The sequence below is a fragment of the Mytilus californianus genome, unplaced genomic scaffold (assembly GCF_021869535.1).
Source record: "Mytilus californianus isolate M0D057914Y unplaced genomic scaffold, xbMytCali1.0.p SCAF_9, whole genome shotgun sequence".
Lineage (NCBI taxonomy): Eukaryota > Metazoa > Mollusca > Bivalvia > Mytilida > Mytilidae > Mytilus > Mytilus californianus.
In genome coordinates, this window is record NW_026262745.1 from 83,490,566 (window position 1) to 83,515,223 (window position 24,658).

Here is a 24,658-nt window from a genome sequence, read left to right on the forward strand (position 1 = left end):
TGGGCATAACAAAGATCGTGGTGATATGCAGCCTGGTCCACTCGATTAATGGGTTTTGACCAAGCCTTCGGGGTGCAATCGGGGAGTAGTCGCTTGCTAAGTTTAGTCCCTGGCCCGGTGAAGTTGTGTCCGGGGAGATGCATTTCCATTGGTAATCGGTTGATTAGCTTGTTCATGAACCCTGCACCGGTTGTAGCAACAAACTGAGACTTCTTGGCACCGCACACCTTGCAGTTGCCAAACTTCCTCCGTCGCCCGTTGCTGGTAATTGTTTCACCAGGGTTAACTGTGTCCGTTTTCCTACGACATTTTACGCAGAAGATCATCGTTATTTTATTTACATTTCCTACAGTGCCAACGCCCCCAAGAGGAGCAATCACTACCTCCTTCCGTAGCGGTCGATCAGAGGGTTGATCATTGGGAAGTCGGACTGTGGTAAAACAACGCTGTTGAACAACCTACTCCTGCGCGATGGATGGCTCGACTACGATCGATTGTACATCTTCGGAAAATCACCTCACCAGCCCATCTACCAGCTGTTGCAGCAAGCGCTGGGAAAAGGCTTCCCTAAGGAAGATATTCGAGACCTCCTACAGAGCAAGAGCAAGTCACCCTACTCGTTGATCGATGTGGTCGACGCCTTACCACCACCACGACACCCGAGTGGTATCGACACTTTTTTCTTCGAGCAAGCGAGCGATGTACTAGACCCCCGGGAACTCGATCCCAGCCGCAAAAACCTCATGGTGTTTGACGACTTGATGCTGAGCAAACAGAACACGTGTGAAGACAACTACGTGCGCGGTCGCCACAACAACGTCGATTGTTTCTACCTGTGTCAGAACTACTTCAAACTACCCCGACAATCGATCCGAGAAAATGCAAACTTCCTCTGCCTCTTCCAGCAGGACGCAAAGAATCTCGACCATATTCGGCGCGATCACTGCAACGATCTTACCAAGGAACAATTTGACGCTCTGTGTAAGCATTGCTGGTCCCAACCCTATGGATTTGTAACCATCGATCTCACAAGCCCCAAGTCAGCAGGGAAATACCGATACAAATTAGATGAGTTCTATGAGTTATAAAATAAAAAAAAAAAATGGATCACTTGCAGGAATTTTTCCTGGAGAATCAACGGGACTTGGATCGGGAGTTTGAGAATGATCCCAAGCCCTCACGACCACCCCCTGAATGCAAGCACGATTGGGAATCAGTCGATATGACAAGTATGTGTTGGAAATGCGGTGTAACAATCATCCGCCCGATCGATAGCAGTGGAGGTGATTTCGACGCATGGAACTCTGGCCGTCTGTATGGTAAGGTGGAGCGCTTTCCTCAACCCCAATGCCCTACCAAGACGATTCGATGCCATCAGTGCACATAGCCATGCCGCCCTGGTAAAGACCTATGTGGTAGACACTTTAATCTTGCAAAGAAAAAGGGGGCCGTAGTGGATACGGTCGATACCCCTAGCGATTGGGAAAGGCGTCTGAACCTTCCCCCAGGCGCTTGGGAGCGTTTCTCCTTACGCTTAAGGGCAATCGACCCAACGCTTAGGGGCGATCGAACCAACGCTATGGGACGTTCACACAAACGCTTAGGGGCGTTCAAACCAACACTTAGGGGCGTTCGATTCAACGCTTAGGGGCGTTCAATCCAACGCTTAGGGGCGTTCAATCCAACGCTTAGGGGCGTTCAACAGCGTTCGATCCTATAAGTAAATGACGTTAATCAAGATTACCGACCCTAAGCAGCGTGAGGCACTTGCCAGGGAGTTGCAAGACACCAAGCGGAAGATTCAAGCCAGTAATATGCAGCATCGTCTCGACAAGATTGGACTCAGCCTAGACCTTTCCAAGGTGTTTAAGCCTGTGGTTGAGGCTCAGCGGGAAGCAGCTTCAAAGATTACCAAGACGATTGAAGATCTTCCTGCAGCGGTGCCAGCCCTTCCTCCCCCACCAGCCGAGTTTGCTGATCCGCTATCCATTGCATTTACCACAGACACCGTACTTGGACCCTTAGCTCAGCAATACCTCAAACTCGGTACGACTCCGGAGGCTGACCATACATTCGGATTGAGGGTTGAAGACAACACCTACATGATCGGGAATTCACCGGTGGAGTTCAGTGGTGATGATATTTTCGTGGATGGAGTGCGCTACGAAGGTACCCCCGGCCTATGGGAACTCATGGTCAAAAAGAATCCAGAATCGTTCGAGCCCGAAGACCTAGAGAACTATGCACAGATCCTGAAAAGTTCCGGTGCCATGTATCAAGGCAATTCCACCCTCTCGAGAACCCCGAAGGCGAATAAGGGTTACAAGTGGAAGGAAATCGTATCCCACATCTACAAGAAGGATAAGTTTGGTAGTGGGCTGCAAACCATATTTCTTCCTTCCAACTTCAAGCAGCTTCTTGATCGCTTGGAACTGTGTGCCGCAGCATACCGAGCAGGAAATAATGGTGTGCGCAACCAAATTGTGTCGATTATCGATGCTATGAAGAAGGGTAGACATATCAGCATCGAGGAATATAAGGCACTGCATCGTAGCATCCTATAAATAAATGTTGCAAATCAAGAAAGGTTACGCTCGAAAGTACGCCTACGGTGGTAAAGGACTGTTTGACACAATCGCCAGTTTGGCTGGACGCATGTTTACTTCCTCTGCCGCCAAAACCCTAGGAAGTAAGTCCGTGAATGCTGCCACCAATGCGGCCTTGAAAGGTGTTGAAAAAGGAGCCTCCAAAGGCGTCGACCATGTGGTTAATAAAGTGATCCGCCCCAGAAAACGCAGTAAAACCCCTCAACAGCCTAGTGTTCAACGCAAGAAGCCAGAGCAAGTTCGGTTAAACAATCTCATCTCCGGCTCTGGTATCAAAACCATTCATGACTTCGTCCAACGCTATAAACAAATACATTATGTCTAACATTCTTACAATCACCGAAGGATTGACCTTCGACGAAAGTCTCCAGGAATATCAGGTTCGAGAATACGAACCACAAGCCGGTGCCCAGCTGAACAATGCCGGTGCTGAAATCCGAATCAAAATCGAAACCCAGGATTTGTTCCTATACCCCGCCGAGAGTTATCTCGTGGTGGAAGGTCGACTTCTCAAGAATGATGACACAGCATATGCCGATGGCGATCTTGTGTCGCTCAACCATAAAGGTATCATGTATCTCTTCAAGAGCATCAGTTACAGGCTTTCCGGTCAGCAGATCGAACATATTAACGACCCCGGCATCGCCACCACTATGCTCGGAATGTTAACCTACCCCGACGACTTCTCCAAATCGCAGGGTCTCAACCAACTGTGGTATAAGGATTCTTCCACCGATGCTGAGGCTGAGAACAATGGATTTGCAGCCCGCCATGGATACATTATCACCAAGCCCACCAACAAAGGATCGTTTTTGTTTGCCATCCTCCTAAAACATATTTTTGGATTCGCAGATGATTACAACAAAATAATGTACGGGTTCTGGCACGAACTCTCACTCGTTCGCGATTCAAATGCTAATGCCATTCTGAGAGCAGCTGCCGTCAACGATCCGGCAAAGATTGTCCTGAGTAAACTATCGTGGTTCGTCCCTCACGTCACCCCCTCAGACGAAAATAAGATGCAACTGTACAAAACCATCCAAAGTAAATCCAAGATCCACTGAGACAGCGTGATTCCCTAGCCGTTCCCCAAGCCTCACAGTTTAACTGCCGCCTAGCTGCCAATAGTGGTCGCGAAAAGCCTAGATATATCATTGTTGCCTTCCAAACCTACAAAAGTGGTGACCAAACCCATAATGCTTTCGTGTTCGATCACTGTCGATTGCGAAATATCCATGTCACCCTCAACGCTGAACGTTATCCGGCAGTTGACTATAATGCAGTTTTCAACGAAAATAGCATCGCCAGAGTGTTCAAAGAGACCTCTGACTTCAGAAAGAAAATCCACAACATGGACAGTCTCCTCAGTAATGGTGGTATTAATCCCTCCGATTACATCGACTTGTACCCCTTGTTTGTAATCGATGTGAGTCATCAGTCTGAGCGTCTCAAAGAATCTACGGTAGACATTCAGATCCGGGCCGAATTCGCCCGCAATGTTCCAGCCAACACCGAGGCGTTTGCACTTGTTATTTCCGACAGAATCCTACAGTTTGAATCCGATGGTCAGAAGATGAACGTCGTGTACTAAAAAGTAAATGGATAAAATTCACCTACAACTCCTCTTTACCAGTCGCCCCGCCGAAGTCTATGCGATCGTAGTGAAGACTGGTCAACAACTCAAGGAGCAGTATGACGGTATCGAAAAGTGGACGCAAAAATATGTGACAATGGTCTACCATAAATAAATGGACAACACATTGTTGCAGCAAATTGTTGATAATACCGACCCAAAGCATGGGTTTTCCTTCATCGTCTCTGGAAACGATAGCCAAATCCTTACCCGGTTCAACCCCCCACTACATCTCAAGGAATCCAAGACCTACGAAATGGCATTGGTGAACCTGGAAACCTATAACTCCATCCCCAACATTCATACAAGTAACAATTCCTTCCGTTACTCCCCCGACGATGGTGCCAACTGGTTTCCCATCGCAATGAGCACAGGTTCCTATGACATCGAAGACATCAACAATGAGATCCAGCGGTGGCTACGGCTCAACAAACACAAAACGAAGATCATCATCGATGCCAACCGGGCGACCCTAAGAGCAACGCTGACCCTCGCCAGACACTATCAAGTAGACTTCAACGTTGTCAATAGCATCAGCACCGTCTTGGGATTCGAGCGGCAGATTTACATGTTCGATATGATCACAAACGGCTATACTGAAGGGGAACACATTGTAAATATCATCAGCATCAACATCATTCTGGTGAATAGTGATATCATCCATGGAAGTTATGTGAATGGTACACAGCAGTCTACCATCTACAGCTTCTTTCCCGCAGACGGTCCTGGTATGAAGATCATTCAAACCCCTAAGAATCTAGTATACTTGCCAGTGACCTTGCGAACCATCAATCGCATGCAAACGTATCTCACCGATCAAGACGGTAGGCCCATCGATTTCAGGGGTGAACATCTCACCATTCGCTTTCATCTTCGTGAGGTATAAATAAATCACGAACATGGTTTAAACTTGACAAAAGGTCAAGCTGATAAACTACAACAGGCTGCCAAGAAAGGTTGTCCGGTCTCCATTCGTTTGTCCCACGCAAACCTGCAAGGCGAACACAAGATGTGGCTCACCACCCGCCAGGTTCAAAAGATCGCCAAGCTTCTACAGAAGGGTACTGGTGGCATGGTCCTAAAGTTAAGTGCGACCCAATTGAAGGAAAACATGCAGAAGGTAGGTGGCTTCCTACCCATGTTGGCGGGGCTGGCAATGAGGGCACTTCCCATGTTAGCAAAAACCATTCTACCCGCCTTGGGTGTTGGAGCCTTGAGTGGTCTGGGTGGTGTAGCCGTCAACAAGGCCTTAGGGTCTGGATTGTACCTGAAACGTGGTGGTTGCGTTTGCACCGTGAAACCTAGTGGCAACGGTCTCTACCTCAAACCCTCAAACGCCCGGATCACCTATGGTGATGGACTTTACTTGAAGCGTGGTCAGCAATTCCACGACGGAGCCGGTCTGATCTTAGGTGCTAACAGTCCCTTCAAAAATATTCCCCTCCTCGGTATGCTCCTATAAATAAATGGATCAAGTAGATGCCAGTCATATCGCATGCATGGAAGAAAAGCTCACCGCAGAAATCCGGAGATATGAGCATGCGTTGAAGATCTACAACCGATTGGATAAGGTCATCTCCATTGCCCTGGGTGGGTGCTGCGTAGGCAGTCTATTGCTGACCAGTGGTACCATGGGGTCTGCTCTGACCGGTGTGGGTGCCGTGGCATCCATTCCCCTAGGTTCCCTCGTCTGTCTATGTGTCACGGGGATAATGGTTCTGTCCTTGATCTCACGCCGAGTCGCCAAGAAGAAAAAGAAGCATCGAGACACCGTGCGATTAGCCAAAACCTACAAGTTCCAGCTGGCAGGTGAAGACGGTGCTCCTGCAGTCTGCCTGAAGAACTGCTATGATTAAAAGGATCAGCTTCGTCAACCTTCTACCCCAATTAGTGAAGAATTGAATGCGCATGCGCCGTAGGGAGGGTTCTTCCAATCGCGCCTCGCTCGGCTACGCCTCGCTCCCCGCTCATTCCCGAACCCTCCAGATCAAAGTGTTAAGTGACCAAAAAAATTTCCCAATCCGCTTTGGATTGGGAAATTTTGCGTCCTTACCCCTAGCCCTCGGTTATTTTTTTTTTTTTTTTTTTTACTTCCTCAACAGATCGTATGAGAGATACTCCTGCTTGGACTTTTTGCAGAGCTTGAACCCAGTGCTTCGTACGAAGGCTCCTTGTAAAGAATATTTCTCCTTATTAAGCGTGGGGCAAGCCCATACTCTACTGGTCTCACCTTGACGGTCCTTCAGGGTGAGGATTTTGCTTTTCCCAAACTTACCATCCACTTCAGCCACCTCCAAGATCTTATAGATCACCTCGGTAGGCAAGTCTTTCCATTTGATGGCTTCCTGATTCTGGTCCTGCACCTTTTCCTGAAAGGTGTCTTCGATGATGAAGTCATCTGTGTCGACGAAACCATTCTGTACAAAAGTCATGATTTATTAAACGCTAAGAAGGGACGCTGTCGGATTGCATCTTAGCCTCGGGGTTAGGGGTCCTATGCAGGATTTTTCCTTAAAATGGGGGAGTGCGGCAGAATCGGCCTTTTCACACTACTGTCTGGGCAAAAGACAAAAGCTTTGCCATAGGAATCTGTTAAGGGTTACATGTAAAATTGGGAGGGTGGGGGTCTCCATACCCTAATTTTGAATCTCATTTGAAGAAATTCGGTGAATTTACCCACCTCCGCTATCTGGTCCGGGCAACTTCAAGGCCTAACCTATCGTTTGTTCATAGTATGGACAAAATCAAAGCTTTGTCGTAGGAAATTTTATAACAATTAAAGTTTGGACGGAATGATCCCCTTATCCCAACTTTGAACCTCAGTTGCAGTAGTTCCGTGAATTAACTCACCAGGTTCATCGAATCCAGCCAACTTTATGCCATTGAATTTCATCTGTACCTTATGTGGTCAAAGCTTTGCCGCGTAGAGAATTGTTTTGACGAATTAAAGTTTTGAGGGGAAAAGGTCTCCATTTCCAAACTTTGGACCTCAGTTGCAAACGTTCCAAGAATTTATCCACCCGACCCATCTGTTCCAGGTAACACGTAGGGAATTGCCTATCATTTGTACCTAGTGAGAAAAACGCTTAACCGAAATGATTTTTTGACAAAATTAAACTTTGGATGTGATAAGGTGTGCAAACACCAAATGTGAAATCAGTTGTAGAAGTTCAGGAACTTTACCCACCTGCGGGTTCTTCGAGTCCAGGCATCCTTAGGCAATTAATATCATTTGTTACTAGAGTGGACAAATGCTTTGCCGTGAGAAATTTTTTAAGAATTCAAGTTGGGAGATACGGTCTACAAACTTTGGACCTAAGTTGTACATGTAGGAGTTCCGTAACTTTACCCACCTTGGTCTTTGGGTTCAGGCAACCTTAGGCAATTGCCTACCATTTGTACCTAGCGCGGACAAAAGCTTTGCCGTAGGAAATTTTTTATGAATTAAAGAAGGGAGGGGGTTGGGTCACCATATCCCAACTTTGGACCTCAATTATAAAAGTTCCGTAACTTTACCCACCTAGGTCTTTGGGTTCAGGCAACCTTAGGCAATTGCCTATCATTTGTACCTAGTGTGGACAAAAGCTTTGCCGTAGGGACTTTTTTATGAATTAAAATTTGGTGGGGGTTGGGTCACCCTACCCCAACTTTGGACCTCAATTTCAAAAGTTCCGTAACTTTACCCACCTGGGTCCTTGGGTCCAGGCAACCTTAGGCAATTGCCTATCATTTGTACCTAACGTGGACAAAAGTTTTGCCGTAGGAAATTTTTTATGAATTAAAGAAGGGAGGGGGTTGGGTCACCCTATCCCAACTTTGGACCTCAATAATAAAAGTTCCGTAACTTTACCCACCTAGGTCTTTGGGTTCAGGCAACCTTAAACAATTGCCTATCATTTGTACCTAGTGTGGACAAAAGCTTTGCCGTAGGTACTTTTTTATGAATTAAAATTCGGTGGGGTTTGGGTCACCCTACCCCAACTTTGGACCTCAATTACAATAGTTCCGTAACTTTACCCATCTATGTCTTTGGGTTCAGGCAACCTTAGGTAATTGCCTATCATTTGTACCTAGCGTGGACAAAAGCTTTGCCGTAGGAAATTTTTTATGAATTAAAGAAGGGAGGGGGTTGGGTCACCATATCCCAACTTTGGACCTCAATTATAAAAGTTCCGTAACTTTACCCGCCTGGGTCTTTGGATCCAGGCAACCTTAGGCAATTGCCTATCATTTATACCTAGTGTGGACAAAAGTTTTGCCGTAGGGACTTTTTTTATGAATTAAAATTGGGTAGTGGTAGCGTCACCCTACCCCAACTTTGGACCTCAATTAAAAAAGTTCCGTAACTTTACCCACCTGGATCTTTAGGTCCAGGCAACCTTAGGCAATTGCCTATCATGTGCGCCTAGTGTTGATAAAAGCTTTGCCGTAGGAAATTTTTAATGAATTAAAGAAGGGAGGGGGTTGGGTCACCATATCCCAACTTTGGACCTCAATTATAAAAGTTCCTTAACTTTACCCACCTGGGTCTTTGGGTCCAGGCAACCTTAGGCAATTGCCTATCATTTATACCTAGTGTGGGCAAAAGCTTTGCCGTAGGGACTTTTTTATGAATTAAAGAAGGGAGGGGCTTGGGTCACCATATCCCAACTTTGGACCTCAATAATAAAAGTCCGTAACTTTACCCACCTAGGTCTTTGGGTCCAGGCAACCTTAGGCAATTGCCTATCATTTGTGCCTAGTGTGAACAAAAGCTTTGCCGTAGGGACTTTTTTATGAATTAAAATTGGGTGGTGGTAGGGTCACCCTACCCCAAATTTGGACCTCAATTTCAAAAGTTCCGTAACTTTACCCACCTGGGTCTTTGGGTCCAGGCAACCTTAGGCAATTGCCTATCATTTGTACCTAACGTGGACAAAAGTTTTGCGGTAGGAAATTTTTTATGAATTAAAGAAGGGAGGGGGTTGGGTCACCCTATCCCAACTTTGGACCTCAATTTCAAAAGTTTCGTAACTTTACCCACCTAGGTCTTTAGGTCCAGGCAACCTTAGGCAATTGCCTATCAATTATACCTAGTGTGGACAAAAGTTTTGCCGTAGGGACTTTTTTTATGAATTAAAATTGGGTAGTGGTAGGATCACCCTACCCCAACTTTGGACCTCAATTAAAAAAGTTACGTAACTTTACCCACCTGGGTCTTTAGGTCCAGGCAACCTTAGGCAATTGCCTATCATGTGCGCCTAGTGTTGATAAAAGCTTTGCCGTAGGAAATGTTTAATGAATTAAAGAAGGGAGGGGCTTGGGTCACCATATCCCAAGTTTGGACCTCAATAATAAAAGTCCGTAACTTTACCAAGCTAGGTCTTTGGGTCCAGGCAACCTTAGGCAATTTCCTATCATTTGTGCCTAGTGTGAACAAAAGCTTTGCCGTAAGGACTTTTTTATGAATTAAAATTGGGTGGTGGTAGGGTCACCCTACCCCAACTTTGGACCTCAATTCCAAAAGTTCCGTAACTTTACCCACCTGGGTCTTTGGGTCCAGGCAACCTTAGGCAATTGCCTATCATTTGTACCTAACGTGGACAAAAGTTTTGCCGTAGGAAATTTTTTATGAATTAAAGAAGGGAGGGGGTTGGGTCACCCTATCCAAACTTTGGACCTCAATTATAAAAGTTCCGTAACTTTACCCACCTAGGTCTTTGGGTCCAGGCAACCTTAGACAATTGCCTATCATTTATACCTAGTGTGGACAAAAGTTTTGCCGTAGGGACTTTTTTTATGAATTAAAATTGGGTAGTGGTAGGGTCACCCTACCCCAACTTTGGACCTCAATTAAAAAAGTTCCTTAACTTTACCCACCTGGGTCTTTGGGTCCAGGCAACCTTAGGCAATTGCCTATCATGTGCGCCTAGTGTTGATAAAAGCTTTGCCGTAGGAAATTTTTAATGAATTAAAGAAGGGAGGGGGTTGGGTCACCATATCCCAACTTTGGACCTCAATTATAAAAGTTCCTTAACTTTACCCACCTGGATCTTTAGGTCCAGGCAACCTTAGGCAATTGCCTATCATTTATACCTAGTGTGGGCAAAAGCTTTGCCGTAGGGACTTTTTTATGAATTAAAGAAGGGAGGGGGTTGGGTCACCATATCCCAACTTTGGACCTCAATAATAAAAGTCCGTAACTTTACCCACCTAGGTCTTTGGGTCCGGGCAACCTTAGGTAATTGCCTATCATTTGTGCCTAGTGTGAACAAAAGCTTTCCCGTAGGGACTTTTTTATGAATTAAAATTGGGTGGTGGTAGGGTCACCCTACCCCAACTTTGGACCTCAATTTCAAAAGTTCCGTAACTTTACCCACCTGGGTCTTTGGGTCCAGGCAACCTTAGGCAATTGCCTATCATTTGTACCTAGCGTGGACAAAAGCTTTGCCTTAGGAAATTTTTTATGAATTAAAGAAGGGAGGGGGTTGGGTCACCATATCCCAACTTTGGACCTCAATTATGAAAGTTCCGTAACTTTACCCGCCTAGGTCTTTGGGTCCAGGCAACCTTAGGCAATTGCCTATCATTTGTACCTAGTGTGGACAAAAGCTTTGCCGTAGGGACTTTTTTATGAATTAAAATTGGATGGTGGTAGGGTCAACCTACCCCAACTTTTGACCAAAATCTTTATGTCAATTCTTTTTTCGTTCTATTTGGGTGCCTCTCTTACACTTATCACTCTTCCTTTCGAAATATAGTAAATACATTACCAGAGTGACGACATACTTTTGAATAATTAGAAAAATGAACTAGTTCTTTGACAAAAGAAGAAAACTGCGTATAATGCTTTTATTTCTAAAGAAAATCTAACAAAAAATACTGGACGTTCCAAAATCAGATGATTTATTTTTCTTTTCTTTTCAAACGCATATGTAAAGTAGAAGATTTATTTGTATCGTTACATGTACACTAGTTTAGTTTCATTATTATAAAAACAACAAACCCATCTCTAATCAGACAGCACTAAAAAGAGAAAGGATTACCTAATAGGAATTTTAGATGTCCGGTTAAAAAACAGTTGTATTAGATACACGAATAACTAATTAACTTTGTCTGTGTTAAAATGGAATTGCATTTCGTTCTCCTACTGGAAATTAGTTTCATTAGAATTAAAAGGACGTTTTGTGTTATTGCAAGTCTTCGGTTTTTAGGCATGATCATGTTGGCGCGTTTTCTTATTGTTCGCTGGCTTATTGTTCGCTAGCTTGATGCATCTTATTGTTCGCTGGCTTAGTGTTCGCTAGCTTGAGTCTGGTAAAATATTTACCGCATAATTGCTTATAAATGTATTAACGTCTTACTTGTGTTTACTTGTATTTCCGTTACTGCTTCTTGGCAAACTGATTGCTGCAAGTGCGACTATTTTGGAATTTGAATCGACATAACTATTGTTTAATGTACAATGTGACATTCCTACTCTAAAACAATGATGTGTAGAACATTTCATATGTTCTTGGCCGTCAGAAGGGTTGTTATTTTCATTTATTTCTCTTAAAGAACCATTTTGATTTTATCGTGAAAAATGAATTCACTACTTTACTAGATTGAGAAACTATGCAGTGCCACCAGTAAAATGGAAAAACGTGAAGTCGAAAACCACAAAATCTTAGGACGGTTAATGATCAAATTAATTCAATGGAAAAAGTGGAAAGTCCAGCTTGACTGTTTGAATGTTGATCGCCAACGATTTGCTACAAAATACGTGTATGTATATCTTTATCATTTCCACATATTGATATTAAAGAAACATTACCTATAAATGAAGAAAGCCTTTCATTTCCAATGTTTCTAATTTCTAAGTTTTAGAATAAAGGTAGACCGTTTGTATGTTTATAGAAAATCTATTTTCTAAAATACGGAGAAGAAAATTCAATGTAAATATATAAATTTTGAAATGTGCTATCATATAAAAATAAGAAGATATGGTATGGTTACCAATGAAACAACTCTCCACCAAACACCAAATGACAAAGGAGTTAACAACTGTAGGTCACCATACGGTCATTAATAATAAACAAAGCCCACACCTCATAGCAAGCCTAAACGAAGGCCCTGACACGACAAATGTAAAACAATTCAAACGAAAAAACTAACGGCCTGATTTATGTACAAAACAATAAACAAAAAACATATATGATATACAGCAACAAACGTCAACCACTGAATAACAGGCGCCTGACTTGGGACAGGCACAGACAAAATGCTGCCAACGTGTCTTATACGATGCTAAAACCTAGTTTAATTTGATGATATTTGAAATGGGCTACATTTTTTTAGTTCACTTACAAGAATTTTTTTTGGATTTCATATTTCTGCAACTGCTCTACAAACAGGTAGTTGGTATTGAATAGTTTATTCTTTACAAACGTCCTCATTCTATGCTCTTTTTTTATTTTTTAAGTGTACCGTTGGTGAATAGATATTTTGTTGAGTTTAGTTCCCAGATATTTTTTTACAACCAATGCTTAACAATATTTGATAAAGAATAATAGTATATATTAAGAACTTTTTTACGGTATAATTTTAATACAATTGTCTCTTATTTTGCAAAAGATTTGGTTATAAAAGATCAGGAGAAACATTGATTATCCTGACAGTACCATTCCTGTCTTATTCCAACGTTATAGACTTGACCTGTTTTATAATACCATGCAGCAAACAAAATATCGATAGGAGAATAAAGGACGGAAAATTTGAAAATTCTTTTATGTTTGTCTTACGAGAAAACATCAATTTACAGGTAAAATATTTTTCTGTAAGACATAATTTCTTTTTAATTATCAAGATTACTAGAAGGTATTAGGTATTTAAGCACATGAATTGCATTTTATAACATTTATTTAGAAATGTGGATTGTAAATCAATTTCTAAATATCCACGAGTCCTAAAATGTTGCGAATAAATTAAACAAAAATGTGGGCTAGGCACATACACATGGGTTATGATTTAACTAGTTTTGCGAGATCTCAATTTCTCTTTCTCATCTGGAAAGTGACATAACAAAAAGTAAAACAACAAAAATATTGCACTCCAAGGAAAATTCAAAACGGAAAGTCCCTTAACAATTGGCAAAATCAAAAGCTCAAACACGTCGAACGAATGGAAAACAACTGTCATATACCTGACTTGGTAAGGCAAATACAAGGTATATAAAGGCGAATGAAAATCGTACAGTAGAAAAAAGAGCTAGACTATATAATAGAGATACCATAAAAAATAAATCTTACAAGAAGACAAAATATTGTTCGATGTCCTGTGTAAATTCTGGAAATGATTTAAATGTGATAAAACGAAACAAATAGTCTTGTTTTGTACCATATATTAGCAAATTGAAGTTATAACAATTACATTAGTACGTAATTTGACAATCTCTTCAGTTCTCGTGAAATTTTAGAAGTGAACAGATCATACATAGCTGCGTATAAATATCAAATAAAAAAATACACAAATGTTACTTTTTTGAATTTTCTTTCTGAGATAATGCAAATTGAATATTATGGAGAACAATGAAATAATGCACGTAAATATCGCAAATATTTATTGAAGAATTCAAATTCAAATGCCTTTTTGAAAAAAATTCCCCACTAATTATCCGTTATATCGATTGCAATTTTTAGAGGGTCATTGAATTCAGTTTTGATGTATGCATTATTCAAGTGTTTGTTTCATTTTGAAAACTTCGAATATTCACCTTATATAAAGGATCGAAATAATAATTTCAAGTGAAAGTTGCTGCACTTTAGTACATTTTTTTCGAAATTTACATGTATTCTTAACATTTGTGCTTTTATTTTCCGGATATTTATTTCTCGTAAATTATAGGGTAATATGTATCACATTTTCGACATTCATCTGCAATTCCTAAAGATCGAGTTGCATCAACACAGTTTAACAAAACACCGTGAAATTTGTCCTTATGTGCTTAAACCCTTTTAAAAGACAATATCTGAAGCATTCGCTTGAGTAATTGCATTTCTTACTAGAATCCGTTTTCATTTTATTCAAGAAACATGGCAGTGGTAAAAAAAAACTTTGCAGACATTTAATAGTCTATTAAAAATTATCAAACATAGTTATAATGGAGCAATGGTAAAACAAATCCCTTTTTCAGATTCTTTTCAATGCGCCAATTGTAACGAAGTATTTATTTTCAGGGAAGTGTTTTAGTAGACATTTTAAACTTGTCAGAATTTTCATCGACATCTTTTAACGCAGTCATGACAAAACAAGATATAGAAGATTGGAAAATACATGCAGCTTGTTATGTAAGTAGTACAATTTCAAATGTCAATCTCACATTATTTGTCTAAACATGCATTTGTTATCTAAATGTGACGATACAGCCATGGTACACTTACTGCAATGTAGTAAAAGTTATGATGGCGATTTAAGCAATGTTGTTATATGTAGATGACTTCATACTTTTATTGTATAATGAAGGGAAACATTTTCTTACTTAATTTGTATCACAATTCTAAAACAAACTGAAGTACACCTTGCATCCATAACATATAAATAAAAGACAACAATAGTTGCCCGATGATTGAATGTTCTAAATTCATTTCGAATATATACTAATAATCAACAGCGAGAATTGCATGAACTGCAAATGGCTTTGTCACATGTGGAGCAGGATCTGCTTACCATTTCGAGGTAATTGAGATCACCCCCGGTATTGTTGGGGTTCGTGTTGCTCAGCCTTTAGTTTTCTATGTTGTGCTGTGTGTACTGATGTTGGTCTTTTCTTCGTTTTTCGTTTTTGTCATGGCATTGTCAGTTGGTTTTCGACCTTAGACTGAATATGCCTTTGGTATCTTTCGCTTCTCTTGGAGACTTGGTACATCGAAAGGGTTAATGTCTCCTGCTTTGCATTCATAATACGCCATACAAATCCAATGTATGTCAAGTATTAAGATAAGGAATAGGACACAATTAAGAAATTTACATACCATACGACTACCAGTATTCTGATTTCTAAAGATCTAAGACTTCCAAAACATCTATCTTGTCAGTAGAAATTCAGACACATCGTATAGGTCATCTTATGTGTGGTGGTGACAGTAAAATGTGTGATGTTGATTTCAGTAATAATTCCTTTCAAACTGTTGTAGCAGTTTATGTGTTAGGAGCACGCCCCTGTAAATATACTCCGTATAATGTGAACTTACACCCAAGTAATGTATCAACTGCGATCTGTAAACAACGTAAGATTAACAGAGAGAATTTTACTTCTGATGAATTGGTATTTAACAATGGGAAAACTAAAATCATCACGTTTCTCATATGTCCTTTTTGAGGGTCTAAAACGAACAACGCATGGCCTGACTTGCATAAATATCTCAACTGATACATAACAAACTTAAAAGTCCACATATACGGTCTATATAAACATGGTTGTGCTCTAACACTAAAAATGCTCCAGCCGGGTAGAAGAAAAACTACTAAAATGGACATTATACATGTAACATACGTATTACCGTCACCACCATGAATTGGTTACCAGATACGTTTTGGCATATAACCCCCAGTCTAGGAGTGAAAGCTTTTTACTATTCCCTATTGTGATATTTTGGATTGCTTATTTTCCGTTAATTTGTCATTAGTCTAGATATTACCAGGTAAGAATGAGAGTGACAAAAATAATGAACAGAAAGCATCTACGATATTTTTTACGTTTTAACAATATAACATGTTATACTTAGTCGATATCAGGCTGCTTGGGCAAATCAGTACTTGTGTTTATACATATATTACATGCAAATTTAGACTTTCTTTCTTTCACCTCTTAGGTTCAATCAGGAATTCAGGTGACACTGAGGAACATTCCACACACATTTGCTGCGATTCAAACTGGACAGAAGTTCTCCGATTATGGATGGAGGCCATTTGAAACGTACATCACTTCAAGAAATGGTGAAAGTGTATACCTGTCATATGACCTGGAGACAAAAATCGTTTTTGAAGAAAGCTGTTTCCCACAATGTTTGTCTGTATCTATGCGAGTAAATATCAATCGATATATCATCTTTTCTGATAAATTAAATTCGTGTTTTCACAAGTTTTATTTTCGATGAACCAATTGTTTCATATGATTTTTAAACCGTGCGCATTACACGTGTTTCTGGTATAACCTTCATCAGGTAGCTCGTGACCTTAAGTTCGAAATCAATAATATATAAAACGTTTGAAATCATAAAAATACAGTGCTCCCAATTTGATTATTAGGAACTAGTAAGGAAAAGTATTATCATAATTGTTCATAGCTTACTTTTTGTATTTTCTAAACGAAAATTACTATTATGATTGTGTTCACTGGTGTCACTTCACAGTTTTTATGGTTCCTTACGAGCAATAACTAGATTTCCTTGAATGACTCAAGATTACCAAGTATACTTATAGCTTAGACGTTTTGTTGTTTATATATAATATTTTTTTGCAGACAAGACAGGGACCATCAACAACGATTGTAAATGTAGATATCGATGAAGGAATACAAACAAGATCAGAAATTCATTTACCACTATCAAATGTCAAAGGAACTGATGGCGACCATAGTAAGCTGAATATTGTTTCCAATATTAAAAATCATATCATGACCCGTACCCTAATTTCCAGGTCAATGTAAAAATATAGTTACGCAGTTACAAAGATAACATCGGATACAATGTAGCGTCTGTTCTATTTGGCAATAGTTTGAAAGATTTAAATGTGTATATTTTATAAACATACACAAATATCAACAGAGTTAATCGATTTACGTTATGGCACACTTGGATTCCTGCATCAAGGTTGTAATCTAAACACATGTTTCTGTCCATTACCGAAAAATATAAGCAACCTGCTCAACTAAATAAGAGGTAAAAGCAGCTTACAAAATGGAATGTTTAAACTCGTACACCAACAAAAATATCCTGAGGGAATAGCATGAACTCCAAACCGAGGAGACCAAATGCGTCGGTAGGGTAAGCGTCTCCTGTTATCCATGGATCACAAGCCATATGAATCAAGACCCGCTCAAATATGTCATGAAAGGGAACAAAATGTGAATATGTTGAAAGGTCCATATTTTCAAAGTAAAGACTGTTTTTACTATATGTTAATAAAAAGCATGAAACATGCAAACATTAACAAAATAGATACATCTTTACTCATCGGTTATTACAATTTTTACAGAGGATGACCTTGAGGTCACTCCGATGTATTGCTATCGCCAAAATTTCCATTATGCAAATTAGTTTTGGGATTTCAACCGATCTATAAAAATTATAGATCCGCGGTCATTACAAGGGAAAAAAGTGCATTTTTATACCTGCGATTCCGTTCTCCGTTGGTACGATGTTTCATCAAAAAATGGAATCATTTCAGTTGTTGATTTAGTACTGAAAATTTGACTGAATTATCTCCTTATTAAATGCGGTTTTATATGTTTAATAGGTGTTTAAGAAAGAGGTCAGGTGCTCATGTTCATTCATAAAATTATCGTTCATTCATGAATTTATCGTAAAATCAAAATCACTACACGTTATTGAATCTTATGCAATTTGATTGGATTAAGTTATTAGATTACCTTCAAACTGTTCATGCTTTTTCGTACGAGTATATTGATTAAATCAGAGCGTGCATGAATGTGTACAGAAAATTAAATGACCTGCAAACTGGACACTGGACCAGTCCATATTACGTTTTATCAATGAATAGATTTTTTTTTTATTTCCCAAATTACAGGGCCCATAAAGTCATAAAATCAGATACAATTGATTTACATAATTGGTAACAACAACAATAATAGCGGCATATAAATAGATATTTAGTATATAAACATTGGTCAGAATCAGATGAACGAAACTTAAGGTATGAAAGGTAACAATTGCCACTTTTTATCTTTTCACATAATTTTCCACATACACATTAGATAAATTATTTTTGATAGCCTATTGCGGAGAAAAAAGAGAAAGTTTACTGTATTAACGTTCTATTCCATTAAATACGCCATTTTTCGAAGATAAATGCAGAAAAACATTTATGAACGGCTACGCCATGTAAAATTGTTGTTATCCTAAAAAAAAAATACAATTTTCAGTTTCATTAGAATATTATAATAATAATAAATCCCAAATTTATGTAGTCATTAGATAAAGTCCTTATATGTCCGATCTGCCTATTTTTGGACATCAAAAGACAATACGATCGTTTTAAGGTCAATTTCGTCTACCTCACGCAATCTTGTTAGGCACTAAAATGAAATGGACCTGAAATTTATTTCACATGTTTCCTGAAAATTGATAAATATCAAAGCAACATAGAGCTGTTTGTTATAGTTCGTATAATGACAATGTAATGTCATGTTTGTTTGTGATGACCCCCCTTTTCGGGATTGCATCAGAATTATAGTTATCTCGTATCGCATGAGGATGACACATGTCAACTGAGCAATTATGTTTGGGACTTAGTTTTAAGGAATGATGTCAAAGTAACATTATGAAAATATTTTTAGTAAGCTGAAATATATATTTATTTTTTACATGTTTATGTCTTGTAAGATATTTTATTTCTGTCCCGTTTTTCAACATTTGCGTCTGGAAAGTTGAAATGTTTTAACTGAATGGTTAATTTAAATTAATTATGAAAATGGTTAAAATTAAATCAATAAAGGAAATTATTGCCCAGTTACAAACACTACCAGGGGATAATCCATAATGATTTTTTTTTCAGTTATATGTTTCAGCACATGTATAATTAACCCCAACTTTAGCCTGGTAAACTTGTTGTCTCCTTGTAAAATATAAAACATATTTAAAATGATTTCCTGCTAAAGTCTTATATTGATATAAAGTTAAAACCGTCTTGCTTCTCACTAGTCAACACTCCTGTCCTGTCAGGTTTAATTCTTATATATATGGATGAAAAATAAAAGTCCACAAAACATTAACATGGCAGCAATTGCTTTTACAGCCTTTAAGACTTTGATTTTTTTTTACAGAAGAGTGTCCACCATGCACTTGCATTACATTATAATAATAGTAGAATAGTATGATATACATATAGATGAAAATTATATATACATGCAACCGTAATATTAATATAATATATAACAACAAACCAGTGTATTCTCTGGAACTATTATTATATTAGTATAATAGTCTAAGGTATACTGATTTGTATCACTACAATATAATAGTTATTACGGTGAGGTTGAATTTCCTGTCATTTATTCATCATCCAAGCACGAACTTGTATAAGAAAAAAAAATCTCTGTAAATTAACCTCAGTTTCAGGTATAGAGATGTGATCTGTTTCTGTGACATGTGCTTTTGACCATCCACAAGAACCTGCGGTCATCCGATGTTCAGTACTTCAGTACTTTGATTAATTTCTATTTGTAGGTCATTTAGCCCATTACATAATTGTAGGCAGAGAAAGTTCAGATAAAGAATGGGAGAAAATAAACTCTACTCTAAAAACTACAGAGAATGGCTTTCGGTTTGCATTCAACAAACCATGGTATGACATTTTATAGAAGTGTCATTTGTTAATCATAAATGATCCGCAAATATTACAAGGATTTAGTCATTTAATATCCGACTATGTATTTTTCATTTTCGCAAAACCAAGAGCAGAAATACTAGTTCTGCTTTCAATTATTTTAAATCCTTATAATATTCATGTTTATATTAAAGGGTGTTACATATACACTCGATTCGAACCCCTAATTTGCATTTTAAAAGAAAGATCTCTCTTTATAAATATTAAATCATGATGCATGTCATAATTGGAGAATTTAATATAAGCAATAAATGACTTCTTAATCTGAGTTTTAGAGTTATATAGAAAGATTAAAACGATAAAGGGAATGTTTAGCCTTACACGAATAACATATGTTTGTCGCATTACTATACCAACGTCAGCGGAAATATCGGATGTCCGGGAAAAACAGAATAAAATTACAGTAAGGACAATCACGCAACGGCATGAAATCCGAACGTAGTGAGACCAAGTGTTTCGTCAGATAAATCATGTACTGAAATTCACAGTTATTTAATAGAACCCTAAAATGCATTAAATATACTTTCAGGTCAGTGTTTGAAGTAACTGTTAAAGAATCAAAGATTCATTGGGTAAGTCCTTGTCAATCTTTTCTTGTTCTTAAGTTTAAATTTTCTTAAAAAGAAAATAGTAAATAGTATCAAAATAACAATTTGTTGGTCATTCATATCCAGTTGCTAAATCAAAGTTCTCCAATTCTTGTTCGAGTCGTAAATATACTGATATGGTTGAAAATTGTGTTTTTTTTTGTTATTTTTTTTATAATGAATGCTCATATCAATTCTTATCTATTTCAGATTCAAAAGTATCGACACAATTCCTATTTTGGTATGTAATATAAATATAATTATAAAGCAATTGTATTTTAAGGAATCTGCTAATCTAATTTCTAAATTTTCAATATGACGCGATATAATTGTGTTTCAATTAAAAATTCCACTTTCTCAAAATTGGTGGACATTTATAACTGTTATCATTATTATTATGATACACAAATAAAAGGTTATGGTTTTAGGCGTAGGTGTTTTGAGATTAATTTGGAATCAATACCATCACGTTGAAGATAGACTCGTCCTTTATCTGTTCGGCTTTTACAGATATAAGAATCAGACATTCAGCAAACTTCGTCTTCCTACATAACTTTAAATCATCATGATAAACTATTTCAAATGTAAGTTATCCGACAAAAGCACTATACGAAGTTCCCGAGGAATTCCAATACAAAATATATGTGCAATGTTTTTTATTGAAATTTCGTTTGACACGTTAATACTCGAACCGGAACTTTGCCATCATGATTAGAAAAGTAACCTGAATGACAAGGGCGACAGTCAAACTAGTCGAAGATGTACAATATAATGCCATGGAAAAAGCCTTGAAGACTTGTCAGCTATGTTCAATATGATGATATGGAAAAGAATGGTTGAAGATAGCAGAGCATTGAAGCAGATGTCTGGAAAAAAAAGATGTCCATAATGAAAAGTATAAACCAAGAAAAAGATGGACATTTTTTTATCTCGAAATATCTGTTCACATGTAAACTAAATACTAGAGCTAGGCCATTACCATATTTTATAAAACCAGTAATGATATCATTAATCTGAAAGAGAAAGAACATACACTTTGTATGTATCGCGTTTTATAACTGAATGCTAATGTCACCAGATTTGTACTTGCATGAGCAACATGATGACTTAAAATACTTGTAATGAAAATGCTTATCATTCCAGAGCACCTGCTTAAACGCACGGTATTTTATAGGGTTTGTCTTTCTCAATCTAAGTAGGGGTAAGTGGGCAGTTGCAAGTCTTTCAGACCTTTTTATTTTGGCCATGATGTATGCGTTTGGTTCACTTCTGAATATTTTAAATTGTAATGACTGAACAGGTTTATTTTTTATTTGTAAACGTAAAAAATCGAAACTTGAAAATTAATTCGGTTAAATTTAAAAACCGATTCTCAATTCAGATAGTATGGCTAATCAGGGAGATGCGGTGATCTGAATTGCAAATCTGTTTATACAATTGTAGTTAAACGGTGTCCTTTGTTAGTAGTAGTGATGCTAAACATCATAGATCATTGATGATAATAATGAAACGTTTACTGTTTATCAACAATTCAACTTTCATAATTATCAATTCTTTCTATGCGAGTTTGTATCATCGGAAAATTTTACAAAATTACAAAATTCTATATGTTCACCTCTCCTCCTCAGTGGAGACCCAGCTATTACCATCGTAACAATGCATCATTTTATACGTTATGATGCTCAAATACTATTTATACTAAAGTCCAATTCTAAACAATACAAACAGCTATCAGCTCTTACCTTTCGTTATTTTAGGTCTCAATGCTCTTCAACTTTGTACATTATTTAGACTTTTTACTTTTTTATTCGAGCGTCACTGGTGAGTCTTTTGTAGACGAAATGCACAAATTTTAAGCCTGGTATCAATGATGAATTTACTCACATGTTGCCAATCACCGACTTTTGAAAATTGCAAAATATGTGACGAACGAACGAATTACAGTGAGTGTAAAATTGAAAACATAGCTTTAAATTTAATAGATATTTTCAGGGATTATGGCAGACAATGATAGAGAAGAAGTAGATAGTTCGTCCAGTCGCGTGTCTGGTTAAAACTGTAGGGTGTTGATAGAACGGTTCTATGAACACTCATATTTGGAGAGTGGGATTTAAACAAAGACGAAGAAACATATCTTTCGTTTCTTATACATCCTTGGCTTTACACAAATATTCGACTTTGAGCGTTCCTGATGAAAGTAAATCCGGAAAAGCGCTTCGGACTCATGAAATTTATAAAGTGCTGTTTTCATTTTTTAAGAGTTACTATGAATTACTTACTCGAGAATGGTATTGAGAAGTAGTTATATAAGTATAATTTTAATAACCAGGTAATATAAAGTTATAATACTGAAGTCATTTAATATAAAAGGTCCTGATACAAACAAAATACATAATCCGTCTTATCTGACAACTTCCGATGCAAATTAAAAATATTGGAAATAAAACAATCGAAATCATATTAACGCTATACACGAATCTCCCGACAGTATCAATTAATAGCTATAAGTATGGAGCAGACTTTGTTTTGACAGTGGCAACTTAAGTTGTTGCTCAATTTGATAGATATCATGCATGTAATTTCATTTTAAATAGAGGCAGTTTTAGCGTACCTAATTCACAAAGCAGCCAGGCACAGCCACAGGACGAGGATAAGGTGCGTGCACTAGTGTCTGAGGAATGTTTTTTTTTTGGGGTATCAAATCAGTGCGCAGCTGCATTCTAAACCAGTATACTGTTGCTCATTGTTGAAAAAAACAATTTTCATCAGTTACTCTTTTTGTAAGGACAATCTTTCTAGATCACAGTTGACAAGAACACATTATTAAACTGTCGTTGACATTTATTGTAAGATGCATTGCACTAGTAACAATGACATGCTAACTAATCTTGATATGACGTTGTTATTCAATCAGCTGATGAGTTGTTATTAAGATGCTTGAAGTACAGATGTCTTTCTTTTCAGATATTCCCCTGGTAAAGGCCATAGTGATGATCAGTCAAATAAAAGAAGTGGCCAGAAAATGGAAACAAATAGCAAATATGTTAGGGATGATAGATACAGACATGTTTACGTCAGAAGATGAAGTTCTATGCCAGGAAGAAAAATGTTTTATGGTGTTAGAGAAATGGTTACAGCAATCGACAGTTACATTCAGAATGTTGATATCGTTATTATGTTCCTTAAATTTGAAGGCTATAGCAGGTATTCCTATTACTCTATTTGTTTACTTAACTGAAAATAAGATGTGGTATGATTGCCAATGAGACAACTCTCCGTAAGAGACCAAATGGCACAGAAATTAACAACTATAGGACACCGTACGGCCTTCAACAATGAGTAAATCCCGTACCGCATAGTCAGCTATAAAAGGCCCCGAAATGACAAATTATCTTTTTTTCAGGGGGAGCACGGTAATTTAATAAAAATCATATTCGCTCAATAACTCGCACACTATATATGCTTGTATATATCTATCGATTGGAATTTACAGATCTACCAATTACAAATGCTTCTCGTGATAATACGAAAAAGGATACTAAATGGTTTTTCAAAAGGACATAGTTCATATATATATTAAAAGAAAGTGTTTTTGAAAAAGAGAAACAAAGATACTAACGGGACATTGAAACTCATTAGTCGAAGACAAACTGACAACACCATGGCAAAACAAATGACGAAAAGTCAAACAACAGTTTACATAATACAATATAGAAAACTATAGACTGAGTAACATTAACCTCTCCAAACACCGGGGATCATCTCAGGTGCTCATGAAGGGTAAACAGGTCCTGCTCGGTATATCGTATTAACTTGGAGATATATATACTCCATATGCGGGCGTTGTTGGAATGTTGCTACATAGAAATGGAAAATTTACCCCCCCCCCTCCCCCCCCCCCCCCCCCCCCGCTTTTTATGAAGCTTCATATATAGTGAATGCATAGACTCTTTACATTTTTTTCCCTCACGTTGCATAGTTTGAGGGCTCGCTCTTTTTCAAAATCCTGGATCCGCATCTGTGATACTAACTGAAAGAACAATATCATGTATCTGTATCTTAACTCACTAGCGACATGTTTTCGCAATCTTAGATCTTTAGATGCAGTCGTCTAATCTGTAATCTGTACCTATTGAATCATATTCCCGATTGCGACATTTTGGCTCAGTGAATATTTGCAAGACGGGTGATGCATGTATAGCATGAGAAGTTCACCGTATCGACGCACTGGGCATCGCAGCTTTTGT

The 24,658-nt window shown here is 38.3% G+C and overlaps 1 protein-coding gene across 1 annotated transcript in view; it reads left to right on the plus strand.

Annotated features, from left to right (window-relative positions):
• LOC127715836 (polycystic kidney disease protein 1-like 2) overlaps positions 1-24,658 on the plus strand; it is an 84,561-nt gene that overhangs the window by 56,593 nt on the left and 3,310 nt on the right. Inside the window, exons 18-26 of the mRNA XM_052221970.1 lie at positions 11,825-11,985; positions 12,835-13,021; positions 14,436-14,546; positions 16,071-16,283; positions 16,721-16,835; positions 19,665-19,782; positions 20,354-20,396; positions 20,622-20,652; positions 23,376-23,615. Of these exons, the coding sequence (XP_052077930.1) occupies positions 11,825-11,985; positions 12,835-13,021; positions 14,436-14,546; positions 16,071-16,283; positions 16,721-16,835; positions 19,665-19,782; positions 20,354-20,396; positions 20,622-20,652; positions 23,376-23,615 (1,219 nt within the window). The remainder of the gene's footprint in view (positions 1-11,824; positions 11,986-12,834; positions 13,022-14,435; positions 14,547-16,070; positions 16,284-16,720; positions 16,836-19,664; positions 19,783-20,353; positions 20,397-20,621; positions 20,653-23,375; positions 23,616-24,658) is intronic.